This window comes from Rana temporaria, chromosome 10 (genome assembly GCF_905171775.1).
Source record: "Rana temporaria chromosome 10, aRanTem1.1, whole genome shotgun sequence".
Taxonomy (NCBI): domain Eukaryota; kingdom Metazoa; phylum Chordata; class Amphibia; order Anura; family Ranidae; genus Rana; species Rana temporaria.
The window spans coordinates 27,833,248-27,860,435 of record NC_053498.1 but is presented as its reverse complement, the minus strand read 5'-3'; the positions used below and the strand labels follow the sequence as shown (position 1 = coordinate 27,860,435).

At 44.0% G+C, this 27,188-nt stretch overlaps 1 protein-coding gene across 2 annotated transcripts in view; it reads right to left on the bottom strand.

Annotated features, from left to right (window-relative positions):
• Positions 1 to 434: 434 nt before the first annotated feature.
• CBLC (Cbl proto-oncogene C) overlaps positions 435 to 27,188 on the bottom strand; it is a 61,293-nt gene continuing 34,539 nt past the window's right edge. For both annotated transcript variants that reach the window (XM_040327452.1, XM_040327451.1), the window contains 6 exons: positions 14,975 to 15,109; positions 12,357 to 12,444; positions 9,016 to 9,147; positions 4,783 to 4,869; positions 1,023 to 1,076; positions 435 to 808 (listed from right to left, as the gene is read on the bottom strand). In XM_040327452.1, coding sequence (XP_040183386.1) covers positions 572 to 808; positions 1,023 to 1,076; positions 4,783 to 4,869; positions 9,016 to 9,147; positions 12,357 to 12,444; positions 14,975 to 15,109 — 733 coding nt within the window. In that variant the 3' untranslated portion in view covers positions 435 to 571. The remainder of the gene's footprint in view (positions 809 to 1,022; positions 1,077 to 4,782; positions 4,870 to 9,015; positions 9,148 to 12,356; positions 12,445 to 14,974; positions 15,110 to 27,188) is intronic.

Sequence of the window (27,188 nt, the reverse complement as noted above, 5' to 3'; positions counted from 1 at the left end):
CGAGGCATTATAGTGAGACTAATGGTTTTAAAGAATACACAAGTGAACTAAAGTGTGATATATATTTGATATACAGGGTGGGCCATTTATATGGATCCACCTTAATAAAATGGGAATGGTTGGTGATATTAACTTCCTGTTTGTGGCACATTAGTATATGTAAGGGGGGAAACTTTTCAAGATGGGTGGTGACCATGGCGGCCATTTTGAAGTCGGCCATTTTGAATCCAACTTTTGTTTTTGGTGTATCCATATAAATGGCCCACCCTGTGTGTGTGTATATATATATATATATATATATATATATTTGATTGTATTAGATATGAGTAAATCTTGTTTAGAATGTGGGCCCTATATCTTCTATCATAACCCCTTACAGCTAGTATCATTGAAAACCTCTTTAAGTGTAGGAAAAATATGCAATGGCTTCATAATTCATAACTATAGCTTTGCTGTTTGGCGTCATATCGACATTGTCTCTTTGGGGATTGATTCAACAGGAACACTCCTGTTTTTCAAACATATTCTGATAGAAAACATATGGTGTAGCTTCACACCGTCCATGATTGGGTTAATTATGGCTTCCATTGATAACATCTTGTGCACGAAGTCTCCGAGACATTTGAAGTAAAGGGGGAAGAGGTGGCAAAGGAGGTGCTGATGGATTTGGAGAAGCAAAAGTAGAATGGCGGAAGGATGGAGGTACAGGGGGTGGAGGGAGTGGTCGGTTTCTAATCCAGTCCACTTCTTCTTCATCGATGAAGGTTTCAGATAATGTGCTGGCCAAGTCAGCAGAGGCAGCACACTCCTAACACAAGACAATGTCACGTTATAATGCCATACATGGAGTCACCAGTGAATGAACACATAAGGAAGGACAGTCTTCTACGGAGTCACCAGTGAATGAACACATAAGGAAGGACAGTCTTTTACGTGGTCAGACAACAGGACACAGCACTGCAGAGACAGGACAAAGAGAGACAGCCGAACAACGGACGCGAGTCACAGTGATCACTACTCACTTCATGAGGTGGTGGCTTCGGAAGGGTCTGGGGGCTTGAGGTCTGTGTTTGATGCTGAAAGGAAAATAGTGTGGCATGAAGAAAATCAGATCTGTCATAGCATACAGTGTATGGTACAGAATATTCGCAAGCAGGTTTTTCAGGAGAATTTTTTTAAAAACAGCCCAACACTGGTTCAAAGCCACCCAAAACCTGCTCTAACTACTGGATGAAAAAATAAGAAAATGCAAAAAATGAAAGAAAATATGTGTTAAAATTGTAAGGATTGCTCATTAAGACCTCTTTTAGCTTGGGTACGGTTGCAATCTTTACCAGGACAAAAGCAGAAGTAGGCTGCTTTCTCTTTTATGTTGCTGTGTATACCAACTACCAATAGAAACCACATAAAAGTTTATCTATCTCTTGTTTTCTTTCACTTTCCCACTCCTGTTAATTTAGTCAACTAAAATACGACTAAAACTAAAACAATTGAGATTTTAAAATCTAAAATATTTTAAAAATTCAATTAGTCATACAACTAAAACTAAAGTGGCAATTTGAAGTAAAAGTAAACACTGGTCTGTAGTGCATGTTCAAACCTTAAAGTGGAGGTTCACCCGGAAATGACAATTTTTAAGATTAGATTCATGCTCATTTTGTCTAGGGGAATCGGGTAGTTTTTTTTAAATCGAAGCCGTACTTACCGTTTTAGAGATACATCTTCTCCGCCGCTTCCGGGTATGGGCTGCGGGACTGGGCGTTCCTTCTTGATTGACAGGCTTCCGACGGTCGCATCTATCGCGTCACGATTTTCCGAAAATAGCCGAACGTCGTTGCGCAGACGCCGTATAGAGCCGCACCGACGTTCGGCTTCTTTCGGCTACTCGTGACGCGATAGACGCGACCGTCGGAAGCCTTTCGGAAGACTGTCAATCAAATAGGAACGCCCAGTCCCTAAGACCATACCCGGAAGCGGCGGAGAAGATCGCTCTCTAAAACGGTAAGTACTGCTTCGTTTTTAAAAAACTAGCCGATTCCCCTAGACAAAATGAGCATCAATCTAATGTTAAAAAATGGGTGAACTCCCGCTTTAATACCATAAATAATAACATATTAGATTTTTCACTCGAGCAGTATATAATGAGTTTGGAAATTGTATAGAAATGCTTAAATATTGCATTACAATTTAACTACACCCATTCGATTTTAGACGACTACAATTATTTTTAGTTGACTAAAATGTACTAGAGATTTTGTTGACTAAATACGACTAAAATGGGACTAAGACTCGGTTCACACTGGAACAGGGGCGGACTGACAACTTATGGGGCCCCTGGGCAATAGGAGATCCTGGGGCCCCCTGTTTTCCCCACTGATCACCAATGTAAGGAACATTCTTCTCGCTGATCACCAATGTAAGGGACATTCTTCTCACTGATCACCAATGTAAGGGACATTCTTCCCACTGATCACCAATGTAAGGGACATTCTTCCCACTGATCACCAATGTAAGGGACATTTTTCCCACTGATCACCAATGTAAGGGACATTCTTCCCACTGATCACCAATGTAAGGGACATTCTTCCCACTGATCACCAATGTAAGGAACATTCTTCCCACTGATCACCAATGTAAGGGGCATTCTTCTCACTGATCACCAATGTAAGGGGGATTCTTCCCACTGATCACCAATGTAAGGGGGATTCTTCCCACTGATCACCAATGTAAGGAGCATTCTTCCCACTGATCACCAATGTAAGGAACATTCTTCCCACTGATCACCAATGTAAGGGGCATTCTTCCCACTGATCACCAATGTAAGGGGCATTCTTCCCACTGATCACCAATGTAAGGGGCATTCTTAGTGTACAGATGACAGTGTTATGGAAAAGCACTCAGGCCCAGATTCACAAAGGACTTACGACGGCGCAGCGCCATGTACGCCGTCGTAAGTCCTAATGTGGGCCGTCGTATCTCTGCCACTTTTACAGGCAAGTGACAGCGGGAATGAAAGTGTGCTAAACTCGCACAATTTCATACCCGCATGTTAGTACAAGTTTGACAGCAATTTCAGAGACGTCTCTGCAGGTTGCTGCACAGATGTCTATGGAAATCACACCCATAAATTGCCAAAAGTTGTACAGAAACTACTTTTGGGAATGAGTGCGGCACCACAAATGTGGCATCGCACTAACTCGGGTAGTGCAATTGCTGCTGATTTACCATGCAATTTCAAATCGCATGGCAAATTGCTCCAATATGAACCAGGGCTAAGTGCTATTCCCTATATACAACACTGATATGTATACACTGAATGTACTGAGTGGCATTCAATGTACCAGATGTCAGTGTGTACTAGACTAGTGAATAGCACCTGCCACTTGGTAAATAGGCACAGCACAGGGCAAGAAGGAACACTAAGCAGCATTTTTCTTATTACAACACATACACTAACTGCTGCTGTATTTGTATTACACTGACCTGCTGTTGCACCCAAGGTAGGTCAGTGTGGGTGCCGTTGGGAAATTCCAACATAACTCTGCTCAGCCTCTGCGTGCACCCTGCAGCCTCCAGCTCCTTTACCAGCTGTGCCCCGCGGCAGTGAGGAATGGCCCCGCCCCTCGGCTGAATTCCCCAGGGGGAGAGGTGGCCGGAGCGCCTGTTACTAAAACCATCCCTGAATGGATGACGGCTCGCCTCTGATTGATGATCCACCCTGGCCAGCTCTCATATAGCCGCATCAACCGGGATTTAAAGGGGTTTACTGCTTCCTCGGGGATATCGTTTTCCAGATTTTTTTTACTGCCTATTAAGCTGCGGGCACCTCCAGGGGCGGACTGAGCTGGCCCGGGCCCTCCCACCACGGGGTCCTCGGGCAGTGCCCGACTGCCCGAATGGTCAGTCTGCCCCTGCACTAGAACCTGCTGCAGATCGCACAGGAATTCAGGGCTGAATCTGTGCTGAATTTGGCCCTGAAACAGAGCCAACGACGCACAGTTTCTGTGCAGTGCGCTCTGCAGTCGCCCCGGAGATATGTAAACCAGCTCCAGAGAGAGCTGGTCACATTCTCCTGCCATGTTAATTAGAAAACCTGCATCCAATTTGCATAGGTGTAAACCCAGCCTAAAATTAAAATGCCATTTTAGTCAAAAGCCTAATGCCGCGTACACACGGACGTTTTTCGGCATGAAAAAAAAAAACGTAATTTTTCAACATGTCCAAAAAACGAAGTTTTTCCAACTTCATCATTTTTTAAAAACGATGGTGTGTGGGCAACATCGTTTTTAATGATGAACAAAGCGCGGTGACGTACAACACGTACGATGGCACTCTGAAGGGGAAGTTCTATTTGCCTTTGGGCTGCTTTTAGCTGATTCCTTGTTAGTAAAAAACGATTTGCGCTTTTTTGTCTGTTACAGCGTGATGAATGTGCTTACTCCATTATGAATGGTAGTTTTACCTGAACGTGCGCTCCCATCTTGTAACTCGCTTCTGGACATGCGCGGGTTTAAAGCGTCGTTTTAGCCCACACACGATCATTTTTTACAACCCAAAAAACAAAATTTTAAAAAACGACATTAAAAAATGCAGCATGTTCGAAAAAAAAAATTGTCGTTTTTCAGAAGCCGAAAAACAATGTGAAGCCCACACACGATCATTTTAAATGACGCTTTTAAAGATGTCATTTTTTTTCATGCCGAAAAACGACCGTATGTACGCGGCATAAGACTAAAACTAAATTGAAATTCACTGCCAAAATTAACACTGGTTGTTACCCACCTCTTCTGACTTTGGTCGTGACGCAATGTGGACCTTCTCTTTACCTGTGATTTGACAGCGGCAGAATGGACATGTGCTTTCACTTTTCTGCAGAGAATAAAATACAGTTAGGGAATGGTGAAAAATAACATTTCAGAAGCTTTGCCAGGGTCCTAAATGGCACAGGACACCTTGCCCATGAGAAAAAGTTGGCACGGTGAACAACACAACTTCTAGTATTAATGTCCCCCCTCTCCTAGTACCTAGAGTATTGCTCACCCCTAGATGAAGAGAGATAGTTTGTCTGACTTTTGGAGTATTGCAGCAGACAGAAAACTTACGGTATACATTTTGGTCTACATTAGGGGTTAAGCAGCACACAAGGCTGTTTGTGAGTTTCTCAGGGCCAGCATTGAAGGGTTTTTCATCACTTCAAAATTGCATCTCTCCCAGGTCTATGCATTAGGGCCGAAAACAACTAATCGATTAATCGACAACTAATCGATTATGAAATTATTCGATTACAATTTTCATAATCGATTAATTGGCCAGTAACATAATGGGGTTAAAAAACTAAAATTAGCCCTTTATAGTACAAAAAAGCAAATCGCTACTGTACATATTACTTTCACTGTCCCACAGTAAAAAAAAAATGAACCCCTTACAGTAGCAATTATTTGCTCTTTTTGTACTTATTTTTGTTTTTTTAACCCCCATTATGTTACTAAACATCTCAGGCCGGGTCACACCTCTGTTTTTTGGTGCTTTTTGCAGAAACACACTACAGTTCATTTACATGTTTTCCTATGGGACACGTTCACATCCATGATTTTTTTTTCAGCTGCTGCGTATTTGGAAAGGGTAAGGACTTTTTAACACAAAACGGTGCCTTTTAGTTTTTCTTTGGTTCAATATACTTCAATGGAGAAGCTGCAGAAAAGCATGTAATGTGTTTTTTGCGGCAATTTGTGTTTTGTAATCTGCCCAACAAATTGGCCCAAAAAAATTGAAAATGCAAAATTTTTTTTAAGGCTATTATCAGATTAATCGAAACAATACAGTACATCAGCCAACTAATCGATTATGAAAATAATCGTTAGTTGCAGCCCTACTATGCATCACTGTAATTTTAAATCCTGGAGGGTAAGAAACCACTTGGTGATCCTTGAGTTTGTATCCTTATTTCGTGGCATTTAGTTAAAGGGGGCATTTTCTTACTTGAACTTGAAGGGCATGCCTAATAACTAATATCCGAACCCCCTCAATGCCCACTTTGTTCTTTTGTAGAAAGAGTGTCTTGCAAAAGTTTCCCCAGCTAGCTGACACAAGACCACACCCAGGCCTACTTTCAAAGCATCTGTTTGCGCCACAAACTCTTTCTGAACTTCCAGAGCTATCACTACTTGGTTCCTGGGGAAAAGCATGCTTCAACTGGCAGACTGCTGCTTCTGTCTCGGGATACTAGGGTTTTTCCATATGTGAGAACTGCCAAAGTGGTGGTTAAGCTACTAAAGATCGTAATAAACCTCTCTGAGCAATACACCTTCCTCCCAAAGGAGGAGTGGGTTTTTTTGTGAGGGGAAAGATCCATTTTTGGATGGTTTTCACCTATTTTAGCTGAGGTCCGTTGGTGTATCTGCCTACCACGTGCCCCAAACAGTGGGTTTCTTCCAGTCCACTTATAATTTTCCAAGGGTTTGTCATGAAACCTGCCTTTTATTGGGGAACCAGAACCATTTAAACGTTTTTTTTTAATAGGCTTTACCAGTCTTGGCTAAAAAGACTTAGGCCGCGTACACACGATCGGTCCATCCGATGAGAATGGTCTGATGGAGCGTTTTCATCGGTCCAAACCGATCGTGTGTGGGCCCCATCGGTTAGTTAACCTTCGGTTAAAAAAATAGGAACTTGCTTTAAAATTGAACTGATGAACGCCTAACCGATAAGTCAAAACCGATCGTTCGTATGCAAAAGCACCGCTTAAAAACATGTGCATGCTCTGAATCAAGTCGACGCATGCTTGGAAGCATTGAACTTCGTTTTTTTCAGCACGTCGTTGTGTTTTACGTCACCGCGTTCTGACCCGATTGGTTAATTAACCGATGGTGTGTAGGCGTGACGGACCATCAGTCAGCTTCATCGGTTAACCAATGACAGCAGTCCTTCGGACCGTTCTCATCGGATGGACTGATCGTGTGTACGAGGCCTTATAGGGATCTCAGGACAGTTTTTCGTTAGCCTCTTTGGAGAGTGCAATTTGTCAGAGAGTCTTTGTTAAATTAGGAGTGGTGACCTATCCAGCCAGACCCAACCTTTTAAATTAATTTGTCCACCCAGGGCATTGAATATACTCTAAAATATTTACAGAATTGAAAAAGTTGAATATAAAGAAATTAAAGCGGTTCTCCACCCTAAAGTGAAGTCCCACTGATCGGAACCCTCCCCCCCTCCGGTGTCACATTTGACACCTTTCAGGGGGGAGAGGGGTGCAGATACCTGTCTAAAGACAGGTATTTGCACCCACTTCCGGCCCGGCATTCACGGGCAAAAGACGGGCATTTCATCACATCCCGTCGCCCCACCCGTTGTGTGCTGGGAACATTCGGCTCCCAGCACACATTGGGAGCCAATCGGCGGGCGCAGCGCGTCTCGCGCATGCGCCGTAGGGAACCGGGCAGTGAAGCCAGAGTGCTTCACTTCCTGTTTCCCTCACCGTGAATGGAGGGGGAGCAGCAGGGTGACGAGCGATCGCTGGACTCCAGGACAGGTAAGTGTCCTAATATTAAAAGTCAGCAGCTGCAGTATTTGTAGCTGCTGGCTTTTAATATTTTTTTTCCAGGGAACATCCGCTTTAACTAGATTCCATTTAGCTTGGGGACTGGCACTATAGGACTTAACCATCCACTCAATGATCCCAAGATCTAACATTTTTAATCTCTACTGCTAAGATTTCCTGGTTGGCTTATGGAATTTGTTAAGGCTTGATGTTGACACACATAGTAGAGTCTATAAAAATATCATGCTCAGTTACATTGGTTGGGAAACGTGAAAAAATTCCAGATTTTTCTGCAAAAATTCCAAGAACTGTTTGTGAGTGGGCAAGATTCTTTGCTGTGTGTCGAGATGCTCCTGAACTGTCCTGCCCACTGTCAAAGCTTTTGCTTCCATGGTTTGATCAGATTAACATAATAGGTTTGGTAGGGCTTTCTCTTCGTGGGATGGTAAACCTTATAGTTAACACTTCCTACCTTTTCAACTCATAATGTGCCTGCCATTTTGGTGTAAACGTGCTCCTAACAGTTTTAACCTGTTGATCAAAGTTCTTGTATTGGTGCAAACGGTCTGACCCTGGAGGATTGGTTGCACAATCGGCTTTGAGTTGCTTGCATAACACACAAATTATGCCAATGCTCTGATAGGGCATTATCTCTTGTTTCTATGGTACTTTAACCACATTCAGTAATCCATGAGGGTGTCACCCAAAAAAACAAAGTCAAGGAGTGAGAACTCTATGTAAACAAGCCCCGTTATCACCATCTATCAATCACATTATTGGGCATCCTCTTTAGGGTTGAGTTCTTTCTTACCCTTGAACATAATTGGGGTCCCTTGATAAGTCAGAATTTCAGGGGGGAGCCCTGTTCTCAATCAACATTTGAAACAACCCTGGTGAAGAACCTTTGATGAGGTATGTTTTAAAGGAACTGCCTCCAAGTATTGAGTGGCATAGTCAAGAACTTCTAAAATATATTGATATCCCCAGAGGCTACAGAATCATATGATGCCTTTTAGGCCCCGTACACACGACCGGTTATCTCAGCAGAATCCAGCAAGAAACTCGATGGGAGACGTATTCTGCCGAGAAAACCGGTCGTGTGTACATTTTTCGCCGAGAAACCCGCCGGGAAACTCGTCGAGCCAAATAGAGAGCATGTTCTCTATTTCCTCGTTGGGCAATGGGAAAATTTGGCTCGACGAGTTTTCTGACAGCCGAACAAGGAACTCGACGAGCAAAACAATGTGTTTTGCCTGTCGAGTTTCTCGGTCGTGTGTACGGGGCCTTATAGTCTGAATCATTATCAGCAGACTCTTTATATGGGGTGTCAGTCTGGCTATTTGACAGGTTGGAACAGACTCACAGAAGGCCTTGATCCTCTGCTACCACCTCAGGCCAGTAAAAATATTGCAAAACCCATTCCTTCATTTTAGCATCCCCAAGATGACCCCAAGCACATGAGACTGTGGTTGCTTTACCTGCCAGGACGTTAGACACTTGTCACACAGTAAGTGGCCACAAGGCTCTATCCGCATATTCTTTTCATTGTCCGTGCAGATTTTGCACTGTTCGAAGGTGGAATCCATGTCTGAATACAATTCCCATTGTTCCTGCATGAACAGCACAGAAAGCTTTTACATTTCAGGTGGCTTGCTGAATTTAATGTGTAGGAAAGAACTCTGTATAAAGTTAAAAGGGAATGAGCAGTTTCACATACGTATATAATGCAACTAAAAAGAAAAAGGTTTTTAATTTTTTTTAGCCAGGTGAATGTAATATGTAATATATTTAAAATCAATATTTCCACCAGGGAGTTTGATTTCCTGACTATTTCACACTTAAAGTGGATGTAAACCCTCATATCTACCCAGTGAAGTGAACAGCCTCAGATGATACACAGAGATGAAACAAATCTTCCTATATAAGTTTTACATGTGTGATGGAAGTCACTAAAATGAATATTTTTGTGTTATGATTACTTTTCTCCTGAGCTACTCAAATGTTGCCTTTCTTTCATTATATCGCTTATTTGTTTTATTTCTTGATCGATAAAAGATATAATAAATATGTATGTGAGTGTATTAGAAAATTACTTTCCTTAAGAGACATTATAGAGTTAACCAACCCTTCAGGAAATGATTAAGTGAAGACAGCTGGCCCCTTCTACTGCACTCCTAAACTCCCTCCGTCCGGCCCATCCCATCGACTGAAGAATGAAGCCCCTGTAAGATTGAGAATGGAACCCTGTGTCTGGACACTCCATAAGGAACTTTCCTGTCTGTAATGACACGTGGACTGTTTGTGCTAATTAAAGACTTTGAAACGTGTGCAGTTTTAGGTTTAACATATCTTTTAGGCCCCGTACACACGGTCGGACAAAACCGATGAGAATCGGTCCAAACCGACTGTGTGTATAGCCCATCGGTCTGTTTTCCTTCGGTCCAAAATTTTAAAACATGCTTCACAACCGAACCGATGGACCACTGCCCGATCGGTCCAAACCGATGGTTAGTACAGAAAGCATTGGTTCAAAACCCGTGCATGCTCAGAATCAAGTCGACGCATGCTTGGAAGCATTGAACTTCGTTTTATTCAGCACGTCGTGTGTTTGACGTCACCGCGTTCTGACCCGATCGGTTTTTGGAACGATGGTGTGTACACACATCAGACCACTTCAGCGGTGAACCGATGAAAACAGTCCGTCGGACCATTCTCATCGGTTTGGTCCGACTGTGTGTATAAGGCCTAAGGCTGGGTTCACACCTATGCGAATCGGAAATCTTGCATCCAATTTGCATACCAGGAGAACGTGACCGACTCTCTATAGATCCGGTTCACACATCTCCGCAGCGGCTCCAGTGCGAATTGCACAGGAGCCCTGTGCGTCTTTTGGTCCATTTCAGGTCCAAATTCAGCCCAAAATTCGGGCTGAAATCGGACCTGAAGCAGTGAACGGAGACGCACCGGTCTCCTGCTGTAAGCCGCTGCGTGTTCTAGTGTGAATCCAGCTTTAAAGTGCTTACTTAAAGCAAAACTCCAGATTCAGACTGCATTCACACTTCAGCGGCAACCCGCATCACGGGAAGCATGTTGCCCAAAATTAGCTCCTGAACTTTTTTAGGGCGGCATGCTTCCCGCGATGTAGATTGCCGCACAGGTAAACTATAGCTTTATGAAAATATAATTGAAAACCTGTACTTGTCTCTGTTTTGTGTGTAAGTTCCTATGATGCTCTTACTAAAATAGGGGTGCTCAATACACCAGTAGAACTTCAATTGAACGTTCATATGGAAATTCAAAAAATGTATTTATCAGAGCACTTGCCATGTTTGAAATACCAAAAATGCCATTCAGATCTGCAACTTGAATGGAATCCCAGCCATATTAACCTCCTTACAACCGCACGCCGTCAAATGATGGCGGGCGGAATCTCCTGTTGTTCTGACAGGACGTCATATGACGTCCTGTCATTAGAAGCTGCTAGGGGGCGCGTGCGCTCCCGTCGCGTTACTGGGAACACAGCGCGCGTGCCTGGCGGCCGCCCAGTAACTGAGCAGGGACGTGGAGCTCTGGTTGTAAACACAGAGCTCCACGTCCTGTCAGGGAGAGAGGAGACCGATCTGTGTCCCTATACATAGGGACACAGATCGGTCACCTCCCCCAGTCACCCCCCTCCCCCCACAGTTAGAACACTGACTAGGCTACACATTTAACCCCTTCCCGGCCCCCTAGTGGTTAACCTTTCCCCTGCCAGTCACATTTATACAGTAATCAATGCATATTTATAGCACTGTTCACTGTATAAATATGAATGGTCCCAAAAATGTGTCAAAAGTGTCCGATGTGTCCGCTATAATGTCGCAGTCCCGAAAAAAAAAAAAATCGCAGATCGCCGCCATTTCTAGTAAAAATAAAAAATAAATCATAATTATGTCTCCCTATTTTGTAGGCAATATAACAAACCAGTCACTATACAGTTATTGCGTTTTATTTATTTTTTATTTTTTTTTACCAAAAATTCGTAGAAGAATACGTATCGGCCTAAACGGAGATAACATTTTTTTTTTTTTTTTTTAATGGGATATTTATTATAGCAAAAAGTAAAATATATTGTGTTTTTTTTTCAAAATTGTCGCTCTTTTTTTGTTTATAGCGCAAAAACTAAAAACCGCACAGGCGTTCAAATACCACCAAAAGAAAGCTCTATTTGTGGGGGAAAAAATACGTTAATTTTGTTTGGGAGCCATGTCGTACGACCGCGCAATTGTAAGTTAAAGTGACGCAGTGCCGGAAGCTAAAATTTAGTCTGGGCAGGAAGGGGGTGTATGTGCACAGTAGGCAAGTGGTTAAACAAGTTTCTTTTGTGCCTAGAACATGCATATTACAACATGTATGATTTTTCGCCCAATGAAAATAACATTCACAGTTAGAATTTTGTTTGAAAGAATTAGGATGGAAACATTTTCTCAATTTTCTCTTCACTAGGATCAAAAGCAAATATCGATTTATTTGCCCTCACTTACCATTAGAAAATTAAACAAACATTCCAAAAACAACGATTTTTTTTATTTGAATTCTAGTTTTTTGGCCAGCTTTAGTGTTGTAATAAGGAATAATGTACCCCTCGCATATCTCTTGATGTGCAGCACCCAAAAAAAAACAAAAAACATTCCTTTTAATATTCTCTAAAAAAACTAAAATAACTTAGAATTGAAGCCTAGCTGCAAGTTTTAGTTTAGTAACTCTTCAGTCACAACAGGTTATACTTCCTGGTCATGCTCTTTACCAGAAAAATATTTTCAGTGTACACTTGACATACCTGAGTCACTTGAATCATCATGTTTGGATTTGGTTTGGGGACAGATGATACATTGTGTTTGCAGCTCAACCCATTTGGATAGAGATATCTGCTTGATACATCACATATATGTTAAATACATAAATACATAAATAAATAAACAAATACATATTAAAAAGTATAGTCATGTATAGTCAGGGTACATTAATCAAGTATCAAATACAGTATATAAACATGTCTGTGTTGCACCCAGATCCTTTAAGTATTTAACATCGTGTGAAAGTGTACATACTGTAGCTTGTCACTTCATTGGTGACTTTTGAGATTGGCCAAGCTCATAAGTCCACCACTGGAAATTATACAGTCAGCCAACCAGGGCCGCCATCAGGGGGGAACCGGCATTACACCTGTAAAGGGCCTGATAGTCCCCAGGAGCCCGGCTGGCCCCCCTCTTATTTTTTGCATTACACCTGTAAGAGCCTGATGGTCCCCAGGGCCCCTTACAGGCCTGGCTGGCTCCCCTCCCGTTTTTTTTTTTTTCATTACACGTGTAAGGGGCCTGATGGTCCCCAGTGGCCCAGCTGGCCCCCTCTTATTTTTTGCATTACACCTGTAAGGGCCTGATGGTCCCCAGGGCCCCTTACAGGCCCGGCTGGCTCCCCTCCCATTTCTTTTTGCATTACACCTGTAAGGGGCCTGATGGTCCCCAGGGGCCCGGCTGTCCCCCCTCCCATTTTTTGCATTACACCTGTAAGGGGCCGGATGGTCCCCAGGGCCCCTTACAGGCTTGACTGGCCCCCCTCCAGTTTTTTTTTTTTTTTTTGCATTACACCTGTAAGGGGGCCAATGGCCCCCCAACCAAAATCATTATTTAATCACTGTCTATGACTGATCCTTGGTGCCTAGTCCCCTTTTTCACAGTTCCTGACCCATTTTCTTACGCTAACCAACATTTGTCCATTCCTTAATTTGGACCAGTCCTGACCAACCATCACCCTCAATAGCCCACTGTCCAGAGGTCTATGAGGGCTGTTGAGGAGGCTTTGAGTGTAAGGGGAGGTGAGGGGTTGTGAGGATGACCCTCACAACCCCTCACCTACCCTTACACTCAAAGCCTCCTCAACAGCAATCATAGTCCTCTGATCAGCCCTCATCCTGATAGACTTTTGACCAGCCTCCTGAATAGCTCTCACAGACCTCTCATCAACCTTCATCCTGATAGACCCTTGACTGGCCATCACGCTCACACCGTCCTGACTAGCTCTCACCCTTTAGCCCCCCCTTAGCAGCTCTTAACCACAGCCTCCAGAAAAGCTTTCACCATCACAGACCCTGACTATCCATCTTCCTTATAGCCCCCTGGCCAGCTCTTACCCTCACTTCAGAGACCCCTGATTAGCTTTCACCTTCACACATTCTTGACTATATCTCACCCTCAAAGCCCACTGAACCTCCATCACTTTAACAGATTTCTGACCAGCCATCACCCTCACAGACCTCTGACCAGCCACCAAGCTCAGTCTCCTGATAAGCCATCACCTTCACAGTCTTATGACCAACTATTACCCCCACATACCCCAGACCAGCCATCATGGTCAGTTTCCTGACAAGCCATTGCCCTCACAACCTTCTGTCCAGTCATCACATTCACAGCCTTCTGACCAGCCATCACACCTACAACCTTCAGCCTCATAGACCCCTGACCAGCCATCATGCTCATTCTCCTTACCAATCACCATTCTCAAGGCCTTCTCACCAGCAGTCATCCTTGCAGTACCTGACAATTCATCACCATTTTAGCTTTTCTCACAGCCTTCTGACCAGCCATCACACCTACAACCTTCAGCCTCACAGACCCCTGACCAGCCATCATGCTCATTCTCCTTACCAATCACCATCCTCAAGGCCTTCTGACCAGCAGTCATCGTCACAGTACCTGACAATTCATCACCATTTTAGCTTTTCTCACACTCACCAAACTAGCCCTCATCATCAAATCCTCATGCTAACAACCAATTTCCAACCATCGCCATCATAACCTCAGATCAGTCCGCACCCTCACATCCTCTGAACAGATCTCACTCTTACAGCCTTTAATCAGCCCTTTCCCTCACATCATTTGACCAACACTGACTCTAAGGCCTTGTACACACGATAGGTTAAACAGAGGACAACGGTCTGAAGGACCGTTTTCATCGGTCAAAACCGATCCTGTGTGGGCCCCATAGGTTATTTAACCATCGGTTTAAAAAAAGCCAACTTGCTTTAAATTTAACCGATGTATTCCTAACCGATAGGTCAAAACCGATCGGTAGTAGGCACAAGCATTGGTTAAAAATCCACGCATGCTCAGAATCAAGTCGACGCATGCTTGGAAGCATTGAACTTTGTTTTTTTCAGCACGTCGTTGTGTTTTACGTCACCGCGTTCTGACACAATCGTTTTTTTAACCGATGGTGTGTAGGCACGACTTACCATCAGTCAGCTTCATCGGTTAACAGATGAAAACGGTCCATCAGACCGTTCTCATCGGATGGACTGATCGTGTGTACGCGGCTTTACAGCCCCTGAACCACCTTCTGAGTTCTTTGTGTCCCACACAGACCCCCATAAAACCCCAAGATGCATTTCTGACTCACAGGCCCTCTTTCTCTCCTTCATTCAGAGCTTCATATAAAGACTTGTGAGGGATGGTCTGCAGGATACCGCCAGTAGAGGTCACATAGCCAATGGCCCACTGTCCGAGATGTGTGCAGCTTAACCGGAAGATATAGCTATGAGAAAACAGAGGCAAAGTATTAGTTAAAGTCTGTATATGTTCACCTTGAAAGTTCTGTTATTAGACAGCTACCTGTTCTGACATTGCCACCTGCTTCTAAAAATTAGAATTGCCTGGCCCTCATTCTGATCCTCTAGATTCAATATATTGTAAATCACTGACTGGGACAAATATGAAACTGAAGGGTTCAGATCATTCAATCTGCACACTCTGCATCCTGGATTGATTTCTCCTTTATTTTGTTTTGCCAACTCTTTTTAGAATCAATTTGATGATTGTTTTACTTTTTTTTTATATTTGCATGTCTTGCCTAACCCTAGAAAGCACCAGGAACCAGGAAAAAACAATACTGTTGTAAAATACGTCCTTGTTACAACACTTAATAACTTTTTCTAACCATATGCACACATTGAGGTGTTTCACAGTTCCTATTTGTCCTGGTAACCATTGCCACAAGAAAAAAGTGAAAGGATATCCAAAAGGTTATTATGATTATCACTGCAAACAAAGAGGGGACATTTTCTAATGGAGACACCTGTTTTGATGAGGTCTGTGTCAGAGAAAACTTCCCTTTATTTTATATGCAGGCATCCGGGGGAAAAGATGTCCACATAAACCTTCCTCCTCACTGCCATCAACGTCATGTCTTCCACTCTGCCCTCTACGAGCGCTTCAAGCCTCACTTTCAGATCGTTCTCCTGCAGGGTAGTCTTTACGATCGCGATTGCAGACTGACAGCGGTGAAAGGCGGCGGTGCGAGGGATGGTCTATGTGGACAACTTTAGTCCTGATGCCTGTATACTTAAATGTGCTATGTGAGTTGCTAAATGTTGGATCTTCATTAAAAGGGACACTAAAGGTTCCTGTTTAAAAAAAAAAATAACAAACGTTTTATACTTGCCTCCGCTGTGCAGCTCATTTTGCACACAGTGGCCCCGATCCTGGTCTTCTGGGGTCCCTCGGCTGCAGTTTTTTTAGCTCCTCCCCACATCAGCTTACCCCCTTCATGGGAAGCGCTCTCCCAAGGGGGTTAGCTTGCAGGCACGCTCCCGTGATACAGCCGGCGGTCATAGCTGCTGACTGTATCATACAGCCCCAGCGCACCGCATCATTGCATGTGATTGACAGCAGCGCAAGCCAATGGCTGCGCTGCTATCATTCTAGAACATCTAGCCAATTTATGGCCAGACTCCGAAGAGAAGGGGAGGCGCACAGCAGATTCGGGCTCAGGTAAGTAAAACGGGGGGGGGGGGGCCATCAGTTGCCAGTTTTTTTCACATTAAGGTAAAAAACAAACAAACAACCTTTACAACCCCTTTAAATGTAACCATATTGTACACACGGTCGGTCCAAACCGATGAGAATGGTCCGACAGACCGTTTTCATCGGTTCAACGCTGAAGTGGCCTTATGGTCTGATGTGCGTACACACCATCAGTTAAAAAACCGATCGGGTCAGAACGCGGTAACGTTAAACACACAACGTGCTGAAAAAAAAGAAGTTCAATGCTTCCAAGCATGCGTCGACTTGATTCTGAGCATGCGCGGGTTTTGAACCGATGCTTTTGTGTACTAACCATCGGTTTGGACCTATCGGGCAGCGGTCCATCGGTTCGATTTTAAAGCAAGTTCTAAAATTTTTGACCGAAGGACAACGGACCGATGGGCCGTACACACGGTCGGTTTGGACCGATGAAACTGGACTTCAGGCTGTTTTCATCGGTTTGGACCGACCGTGTGTACGCGGCCTCAGAGGCGCCTCTCTTCTCTTTTATACTCTGTAGCTTCTGCTAGATTTTGCTTATAATCCCATTGTGGAGGCTTCCATTTGTGGAAGGACATTTTATGGTTATACAACCTATCACATTGCTATAATCCTTTTATATGGACTATAAACTGAAAGCGGGGGTTCACCCCCAAATTTTTTTTTAACATTAGATTCAGGCGAGTTGTTAGAAGCACAATCGGGTGTTTTTTTTTTAACTACTGGAGACCCGCGCTATAGACAAAAGACGTCCACAGCGCGGCTCTCAAGTGCCGAGTGGACTTCTTTAGACGTCCTTTTATGTGCATTACACGCGCGCGCCACTGGGGGGCGTGCAGCGGGTAAACACTGTCCCGGCGCATCGCCGAAGAGCCGATGCGTGTACCTGGCGGCCGCGATGTCCGCCGGGTACACGCGATCGTCGGTAAGACAGCAGGGACGTGGAGCTCTGTGTGTAAACACAGAGCTCCACGTGCTGTCAGAGGAGAGGAGACCGATCTGTGTCTTTTGTACATAGGGACACAGCATCGGTCACCTCCCCCAGTCACCCCCCTTCCCCCACACAGTTAGAACACACCTAGGATACACATTTAACCCCTTCCTCACCCCCTAGTGTTAACCCCTTCCCTGACAGTCACATTTATACAGTAATTAGTGCATTTTTATAGCACTGATCGCTGTATAAATGTGAATGGCGCCAAATTTGTGTCAAAAGTGTCCAATGTGTCCGCCATAACGTTGCAGTCCCAATAAAAATCGCAGATCGCCGCCATTACTAGTAAAAAAAAGAATAAATTAAAAAAAAATCATAATTCTGTCCCCTATTTTGTAGGCGCTATAACTTTTGCGCAAACCAGTCGCTTATTACGATTTTTTTTTTTTTACAAAAATACGTCGAAAAATACGTATCAGCCTTAACTGAGAAAAAAAAAAAGATTTTTTTTAAAACAAAATGGGATATTTATTATAGCAAGAAGTAAAAAATATATATATTTTTTTTAAATTGTCGCTCTATTTTTGTTTATAGCACAGGTGATCAAATACCACCAAAAGAAAGCTCTATTTGTGGGGAAAAAAGGACGTCAATTTTGTTTGGGAGCCACGTCGCACGACCGCGCAAATGTCAGTTAAAGCAACGCAGTGCCGGAAGCTGAAATTTCGCCTGGGCACGAAGGGGGTTTATGTGCCCAGTAAGCAAGTGGTTAAATACATACCGTTTTATAGATATATGTTCTCCGCGGCTTCCGGGTATGATCTTCAGGACTGAGCATTCCTAATTGATTGACAGGCTTCCGACCGTCACATACAGCGCGTCACAAGTTGCCGAAAGAAGCCGGAGTGCGAGTCGGCTCTATAAGGCGCCTGCGCACCGACGTTCGGCTTCTTTCGGCAACTCGTGACGCGCTGTATGCGACGGACGGAAGCCTGTCAATCAATTAGGAACGCCGAGTCCCGCAGATTATACCTGGAAGCCGCGGAGAACATATATCTATAAAACGGTATGTACGGCAACGATTTAAAAAAAAACACCTGATTGTGATTCTAACAACTCGCCTGAATATAATGTTAAATATTTTATGGGTGAACCCCCGCTTGAAGGACTTATGAATAAATGGTTGTGGAACGAATCATCTGAGTTTCCCTTATTTTTGATGGGGAAATACGCTTTGATATACAAGTGCTTTGGATTACAAGCATGCTTTCCGGAACGATTATGCTCGCAAACCAAAGTTTTACTGTATCTATAATTATCTGAATAAACCTACCCAATCAAATCAGTATCAATTAATGATACTGGACTTGGGCCAAAAATCCAGCACTGAAATTTTTGCACTGATTAGAGCTGACCATACAGTAATGTTTGAAGTGCGTTTAACCACTTCCCCGTTCTTCACTGTGGCGCTGTCATTGATCGTGTGTTCCCTGATATAGGGAAGCACGGTCAATGACGTCACACATTCAGCACCGCCCCCCTACAGTTAGAAACACATATGAGGTCACACTTAACCCATTCAGCGCCCCCTAGTGGTTAACTCCCAAACTGCAATTGTCATTTTCACAGTAAACAGTGCATTTTTTTAGCATTTTTTGCTGTGAAAATGACAATTGTCCCAAAAATGTATCAAAATTGTCAGATGTGTCCGCCATAATGTCGCGGTAACAAAAAAAAAATCGCTGATCTTCGACATTAGTAGTAAAAAATAATTATTAATAAAAATGCAATAAAACTATACCCTATTTTGTAAACACTATAAATTTGGCGCAAACCAATCGATAAACGCTTATTGCTTATAGGTAGAAGAATACGTATCGGCCTAAACTGAGAAAAAAAAAATTTTATATATATTTTTGGGGGATATTTATTATAGCAAAAAGGAAAAAATATTGAATTTTTTTCAAAATTGTCGCTCTATTTTTGTTTATAGCGCAAAAAATACCGCAGAGGTGATCAAATACCACCAAAAGAAAGCTCTATTTGTGGGAAAAAAAAGGACGCCAATTTTGTTTGGGAGCCACGTCGCACGACTGCGCAATTGTCAGTTAAATCGACGCAGTGCCGAATCGCGAAAACTGCCCAGGTCCTTTACCTGCATTTTGGTCCGACTCTTGGTTAATTTTTGTGTTTGGCAAAAAGCTACAGTATGTACTTTGCATTTTATGAAAGTGATATTAGTTTGTATGTACACTCAGTACAGGTGTTCTGTCTTTATTATTACTGCCAGGCACTGTAAATGCATTTCACATTAATGTCACGTCCAGAAATAGGTGAACCTGGGGCAAGGAGTAAACAGAGAAGTATTCAAATTAAAGTTTAACCTTTAACAGTAATAATTTGTATCCTGGTGAGAGTTTTATCACCATCACATTTAATGCAATTCTGACATGAAGCATAATACTTCTCATAAAACGCTGATTCGAAAGTGAGGTTCTTCACTCGTGGGTCACGTTAGGGCAGTGACATCAGATTTACGGTGAGTGAATAAGATTGGCTTCACTCTTGGAACTGGTTTTTATGCATCTTGTCGGTTGTGCAATGACACCTTCAATCAGAGGCCGCTGAGACACGTGTTTTGTCAAAGCAGAATACTCCAACGTCATGATGATACCACAAAATCAATCACATTTTTTTTTTCTTGCAACCATACTCTCTAAGGGCCAAATCCACAAAAGGGATACGCCGGCGTAACTGCTGTTACGCCGTCGTATCCCTGTTTCTATATATGGAACTGATCCACAGAATCAGTTTCTCATAGATAGACAGAAGATCCGGCATGTGTAAGGGACTTACACTGCCGGATCTTAGGATGCAGTACCGCATCCGCCACTGGGGGCATTTCTCGTCGAAATGCCGCCTCGGGTATGCAAATTAGCACTTACGGAGATCCACAAAGCTTTTACGCTTCGTTTTTTCTCCGTAAGTTTTAGTTTACAAACGCAAAATTAGGGCTGCTTTTACAAAGTGTAAACTGTTTACACCTTGTAAAAACAGACCCTTCTGTCCAGGGACGCAATTTTTTTTTTGTTTTGAATTTTTTTTTTTCCGCCGTATCTTTTTTTTTCCCCGACGCAACTTTATTGACCCGTCGCAATCCACAAAGCTCGGCGTAACGTAATTTCGCGCTATGCACGTCGGGAAAATGATGTCACGAGCATGCGCAGTACGGCCGGCGCGGGAGCGCGCCTAATTTAAATGGGAATCGCCCCCATGAAAAGAGGAACGCCTTGCGCCGGCGGAATTTAGGTTACACAGCCCAAAATTTCTAGGTAAGTGCTTTGTGGATCGGGCACTTTAGTAGAAATTTTAAGGCAGTGTAACTTAAATGGGAAAAATTAAGTTACGCCGGATCTTTGTGGATTGACCCCTAAATGCCTAGAATCTTCCTCTCCTTGCTTCTGTAACTCACTTGTGGTTCATTCCAGAAGAATAAGCGACAACAAAGAATTATTGTATAAGTACATATAAAGCACAAAGTATTTGGATGTGCTGTTCCACTCCTGACCATCCCACCTGACTATGTAGCCCAGGGGTGTCCAAACTTTTTTCAAAGAGGGCCAGATTTGATGAAGTGAACGTGCTTGAGGGCCGACCATTTTGCCTGACATTTTTTAAATCATTAAAATTCGGTGTGTTCCTCTGAGCACTAATACACTGCCCAACAAGAATTCTCTTGCCTTTGTGGCTGTGTGTGGTGAAGAGATAAGCTTGGGCGTGTTATTTGAATATACTTTATTTATCAGCGTATAACACGCACCTTGGCCCAGATTCTCGTATATGGGCGTAAAACTGTGCGGGCGTAACGTATCTGATTTACATTACGCCGCCGCAAGTTTTACAGGCAAGTGCTTTATTCACAAAGAACTTGCCTGTAAAGTTGTAAAGTTGCGGCGGCGTAGCGTAAATCACCCGGCGCAAGCCTGCCTAATTCAAATTAGCCGGGTAGGGGGCGTGGAGCATTTAAATTAAGCGCCGAACATACTGCGCATGCGCCGTCCGGAAAATATCCCAGGGTGCATTGCTCCAAATGACGTCGCAAGGACGTCATTGGTTTTGACGTGAATGCATTTACAGTGCCTGGCAGTAATAATAATGACAGAACACCTGTACTGAGTGTACATACAAACTAATATCACTTTCATAAAATGCAAAGTATATACTGTAGCTTTTTACCCAACGCAATGATTAAACGCACTTCAAACATTACTGTATGGTCAGCTCTATTCAGTGCAAAAATTTCAGTGCTGGATTTTTGGCCCAAGTCCAGTATCATTAATTGACACTGATTTGATTGGGTAGGTTTATTCAGATAATTATAGATACAGTAAAACTTTGGTTTGCGAGCATAATTCGTTCCGGAAAGCATGCTTGAATGGCGTCCAGCCCCATTCACGGACGACTTACGCAAACAACGTAAATTTTAAAATGTTGACGCGGGAACGACGGCCATACTTAACATTGGTTGCCCCTCATATAGCAGGGGCAACTTTACGCGGCGCAAATCTAACGTAAACGCTGTAACTTCACTGCGTCGACCGCGCGTACGTTCGGGAATTCGCGTATCTAGCTAATTTGCATACTCGACGGAGAAAACTGTCAGATCTAATGGATATCTATGCGTAACTGATTCTAAGAATCAGTCGCATAGATACGACGGCCCAGATTAGGACTTACGACGGCGTACATTGCGTTGCGCCGTCGTAAGCCCTTTGAGAATCTGGGCCCTTCACTTTAAAAAAGGAAGAGATTCAGGAAAAAAAATCTTAAATTTTAAATAAAGAACTGTGAAGCAAAATAAGGGTCAGTGCCCTTCAAAGCAGCCTAATCAGCGCCTATCTGCAGCACCCTCCGTATTGCCATGAACGCAGCACCCACCGTATTGCCATGAATGCAGCACCCACCGTATTGCCATAAATGCAGCACCCACCATATTGCCATAAATGCAGCACCCACCGTATTGCCATAAATGCAGCACCCTCTACTTTGCCATAAATGCAGCACCCTCTACATTGCCATAAATGCAGACTTACCATTATCGTCAGTGCAGCCTGCAGAGGAAACAGGGAGGGGGCGGGACGAGCGCTAACAGACAAACAGGAGAAACTCTTGTTTTCTCAACTGGCCTCTTTAATTGAAAGTCCAGCCTCCTGTGATGGACAGAACCGTTGTCCAATGGCAGCGCAGGAGACGGGACTTCCTTTTACACAGGATGCCGTGTAAACAGGACATACTCTCCTGTATGCACGACACTCGTCCCGTCCCCTCCAAGGCAGCCAGCATACTATCTTTTGTAGTCCCTGGCGCTCGGGGATTCGTTGGGGCCACAAAAGATATACATGTCAAGATCACCAGGCGGGCCGTCCAAAACTGGAACGCGGGCCGCACTTTAGACATGCCTGATGTAGCCAAACATATGTGGACAACCCTCCAAGCTTGGGGGTTTCATATGTAGGGTACAGCTAATGCTACAGCATACAAAGACAATTAAGCTGGCCATACATGAATGAAAATGCAGCTCGTTTAGCAGGGACCGGATGAATTTCGATCCATGTGTGGCCACTGTGGTTGAACAGAAGCCGATCTACCGATATACAGCGAGTGGCAGTTGTGTGGATGAAAATGCCTTGTTGATGTCAAAGGTCAAAAGGAGGTTTGAGATGATAGAAGGCAACAGTAAGGCCCCTACTGATCCGCCCCGTGAACCTCCGCTTGCTCAGCGGGGATCGCTCCGTTGATCCCCGCTGAGCCGACGGATGACAGGGCGGTCCCCGCACACTGTGCAGGGACCGCCCTGTCTTTTCTCCGCTCTCCCCTATGGGGGGATTGGATGAACACGGACCGTCTGTCCGTGTTCACCCGATCCGCCAGATGGATGGAAAAGTAGGTTTTTCCTCCGTCACACTTTGGCGGATCGAAGGGGGTCGGATGTCAGCGGGCATGTCACCGATGACATCCGGGGGTCCATAGAGGAGCGCCCGTTCAGGTCCGCCAAAAAAACTGTCAGGCGGACCTGAACGGGCCGCCCGTGTGAAAGAGCCCTAACTCAAATAACCACTCGTTACAATCAAGGTATGCAGAATACCATCTCTAAGCGCACAACACATCGAACTTGAAACAGATGAAGCGGAAGATCACACCAGGTGCCAATCCTGTCAGCTAAGAACAAGAAACTGAGGCTACATTTAACACAGGCTCACCAAAATTGGACAATACAAGATTGTAAAAACCTTGCCTGGTCTGATAAGTCTCGATTTTAGCTGCGACATTCAGATGATAGGGTCGGAACTTCGCGTAAACAACATGAAATCATGGATCCACCCTGCCTTGCATCAGTGGTTCAGGCTGGTGGTGGCGCTGTAATGGTGTGGGGTTTATTTTCTTGCCACACTTTGGGCCCCTTAGTACCAACTGAGCATTGTTTAACCACCATGGCCTGCCTATTGTTGCCTAGAATCCTCATCTCCTTTCGTTCTGTAACTCACTCATGGTTCATTCCAGAAGAATAAGCAACAACAAAGAATTATTGTGAGTACACATAAAGCACAAAGTATTTGGTTGTGCTGTGCTATTACACTCCTGACCTCACCATATAGCCAAACATAAGTGAACAACCCTCCAAGCTTGGGGGTTTCATATGTAGGGTACATGTTTAGACAATGAAGCTGACCATACATTTTTTTTAAACTTAGCCGGTTCAGCAGGAACTGGATGCATTTCAATCCATGTGTGGCCACTGTGGCTGAATAGAATCTGGTCTGTTCAACCACACTGTTACATATTTTCAATTGATCCGTGCCGCAGGCAATAGGCTGCAGCGCTGATCTGTGTATGGTGATGGTGGGGAGGTCTCACCTCTGTCAGAATACAATGACACAGTGGGGAGGATTCCCCCATCCACACTGAATGAAATTTAGTCCGTTTTTTTTAATTCAATCTGCTATGCTGACCTTTGTATAGTCTGGCCCCCTTTATTGGAATCACAAGTATTTCTATGTACATTTCACAAGCAACATTGTCCTTCTTTAGGTGAAAGCTCTGATCAATAGATCGTTTTTGCCTGAATGCATTTTCGTCCGAATTTCTGGGATTTTCACGTTCATTTAACGAACGTGCAGAATCCAAAATTCGAAAGACCCGACATAAAAAAATGCTTTATTTTCGTGTTTTTGCGACAACAGTTCGATGTGGATAGAAGATTCTACATTACGGTGACAATAGCAATCTGTGGCCCAGATTCAAGTAGCAATTGCGCCTGTGTAACCATAGGTTACACAGCGCAATTGCTTACTTGCCCCGGCGTTACGAATGCTCCTGATTCAGGAACATCGTAACGCCGACTGCAGCCTAAAATCTGCGTGGCATAAGGCTCTTATGCCACGCGTATCTAGGCTGCATTCTTGCGATGACCGCTAGGGGGCGTTCCCATTGTGGTCAGCGTATAGTATGCAAATTGCATACTAACACCGATTCACAATGTTGCGCGAGCCCTGCGTATGCAATTTACGTTGTTTCCGTACGGCGTGTTTAGCGTAAGGCTGCCCCTTCTAATAGCAGGGGCAGCCAATGCTAAAGTATACCCGTCGTTCCCGCGTCGCAACGTTCGAATTTTACGTAATTTGCGTAAGTGATTCGTGAATGGCGCTGGACGCCATTCACGTTCACTTTGAAGCAAATGACGTCCTTGAAAGTTTCCCGACGGAGCATGCGCTCTACGCTCGGCGCAGGAGCGCGCCTAATTTAAATGATTCCCGCCCCCTACGGGATCATTTACATTAGGCGCCCTTACGCAGGGCAAGTTTACATAGCGCACACGCAATTTACGGAGCTCCGTGAATCGCGGGTAGGGGCAAATCTACCTGAATCCGGGCCTGTGTCTATCCAACCTGTGGTTGAATGGGCCTAACCTTAACTCTATTAGTCCAAGATTATTCGACATAGAGAGGAAAGATTCGACATTATAGAGATATGAAGATTCGACAAAGCAGCTAAAAACATACAATGGCCGCGAGCGGACATTTATGGTCAAATGCTTCGCCCATAGGCTATAGACGTTGGTTGGCTAGTAATAATAATTAATAAATATAATTATTACTAGTCATACAACATTAGAATTCTACTAGAGCTTGTGGGCGGAGCATTCGACCGGAAATGTACGATCGCGGCCTTGTACAGTTTAGCTGCTTCGTCGAATCTTCTTAGAACATTCGACAGACACCATAAGCCTTTAATTGACAGATTTGACCTTAATTAATTCGGATTTTTGGACTAATGCATTTTTTAAACAAAACAAAATAAATAAAAACGAATTTCAGGAGTAACTAAATTAATTTATTTTTTCGGACAAAAACAAAATTCTGAAACAAAATATTTCAGTGTGCACATGTCTACTGATCAAGGAAGAAGTTACCTCCAAACCATTCACAATGCTGCTTGTTCTTTTCCTAAAACTCTTAAAATCATGAATCAGCTTTTTCCAATTGCAGTAGGAACCTCACTTTAACTTTCTCTTTTTCACAAAAATGTAGTCCATATGAAAATTTCCACTTGGCTATTAAACATTTTGACATTAAAATGGTTTCCTACAGTGATTGTAAACTCTTGCATATAATCACTGAAGTGACCAGCCTGAGGTGCTACATAGAGATGAAACAATTCCTCCTACAAAAGTTGAACCTGTTTATCTGTGGCCCTCTCTTTTCTAGTCTTCTAAAACACACAGATCAAAAGCTATTTCTCAGCTTTAGCAGGCAGTGGGCAGGGATTTGAAATCACACACTGCATAGCATCATGAGGAGAGCTGGGTGTAAACGGAGACCTGAGTGGAAGGAAAGGACCCTCCCCCAGCCACACACACAGTCTTATTGAGAAATATGCACAGCAGGAGCTGTCAATCACCATCTGTGTGCTGGAGGGGGGACAGGCCATCTCCCGACATTCTGTGGTCAGGACCCATAAGAAGTGTGTCATGCTCATGCAGATAGCAGTGGGATGACAGAAATCACACTAGGTGCTTTAGATTAAAACAAGTACACACTATAGAGCAGGGGTGCCCAACCAGTGGCCCGGGGGCAACATGTGGCCCGCAGAGCCCTCTGGTGTGGCCTGTGACCTCCTGCTCTGGGATGGAATACAATAAAAGACTGTTATTAAAGGTCAGTTTATTACTAAAATTACAGTGTATATATGGGCATATCTTTTCTGCTGTGGTTACTGGGCTTTCAAACTGATCCACAGGTGCAGAGCTGTTTACATGCGGGTTACCTGCACTGAGCCATAGACTTCTGTTATTACCTGCGAGTTTGGTGAGCTTTCTGAAGGTGCACCAAACCTGCAGAATGTAATAGAAGTCTATTGCAAAGTGCAGGAAAGCCAAAGGTACATTGCGTTGCAAAACGTGGTGCGGGTAAACCGCAGCACATCAGTGTGAAAGTAGCCTTAAGCCGCTTTTACAAGGTCTGTCTGACAGTCCGACCAATTGGACCCTCCATTCACCTCTGGCTATCCTATCGTGTGTACAAGGCCTTAGGCCTCGTACAGACGGACGGACTGTCCGCTCAAAACGGTCCGCCCGGAGATTTCTGTCTGATGGTTGTACACACCATCAGACAGAAATCCCTGCGTACACGATACGCGGGGACGTGGCCGTGCCGTCGTGGCGACGTGCGCGGCCCTGAAAGTTCAAAGCTTCCACGCATGCGTCAAATCACTTCGATGCATGCGAGGGATGGCGGCCGATCGTACACGTACGGTGAGTCTGTACAGACGACCGAACATGTCCGACCGACAGGCTTCCAGCGGACATGTTTCTTAGCAT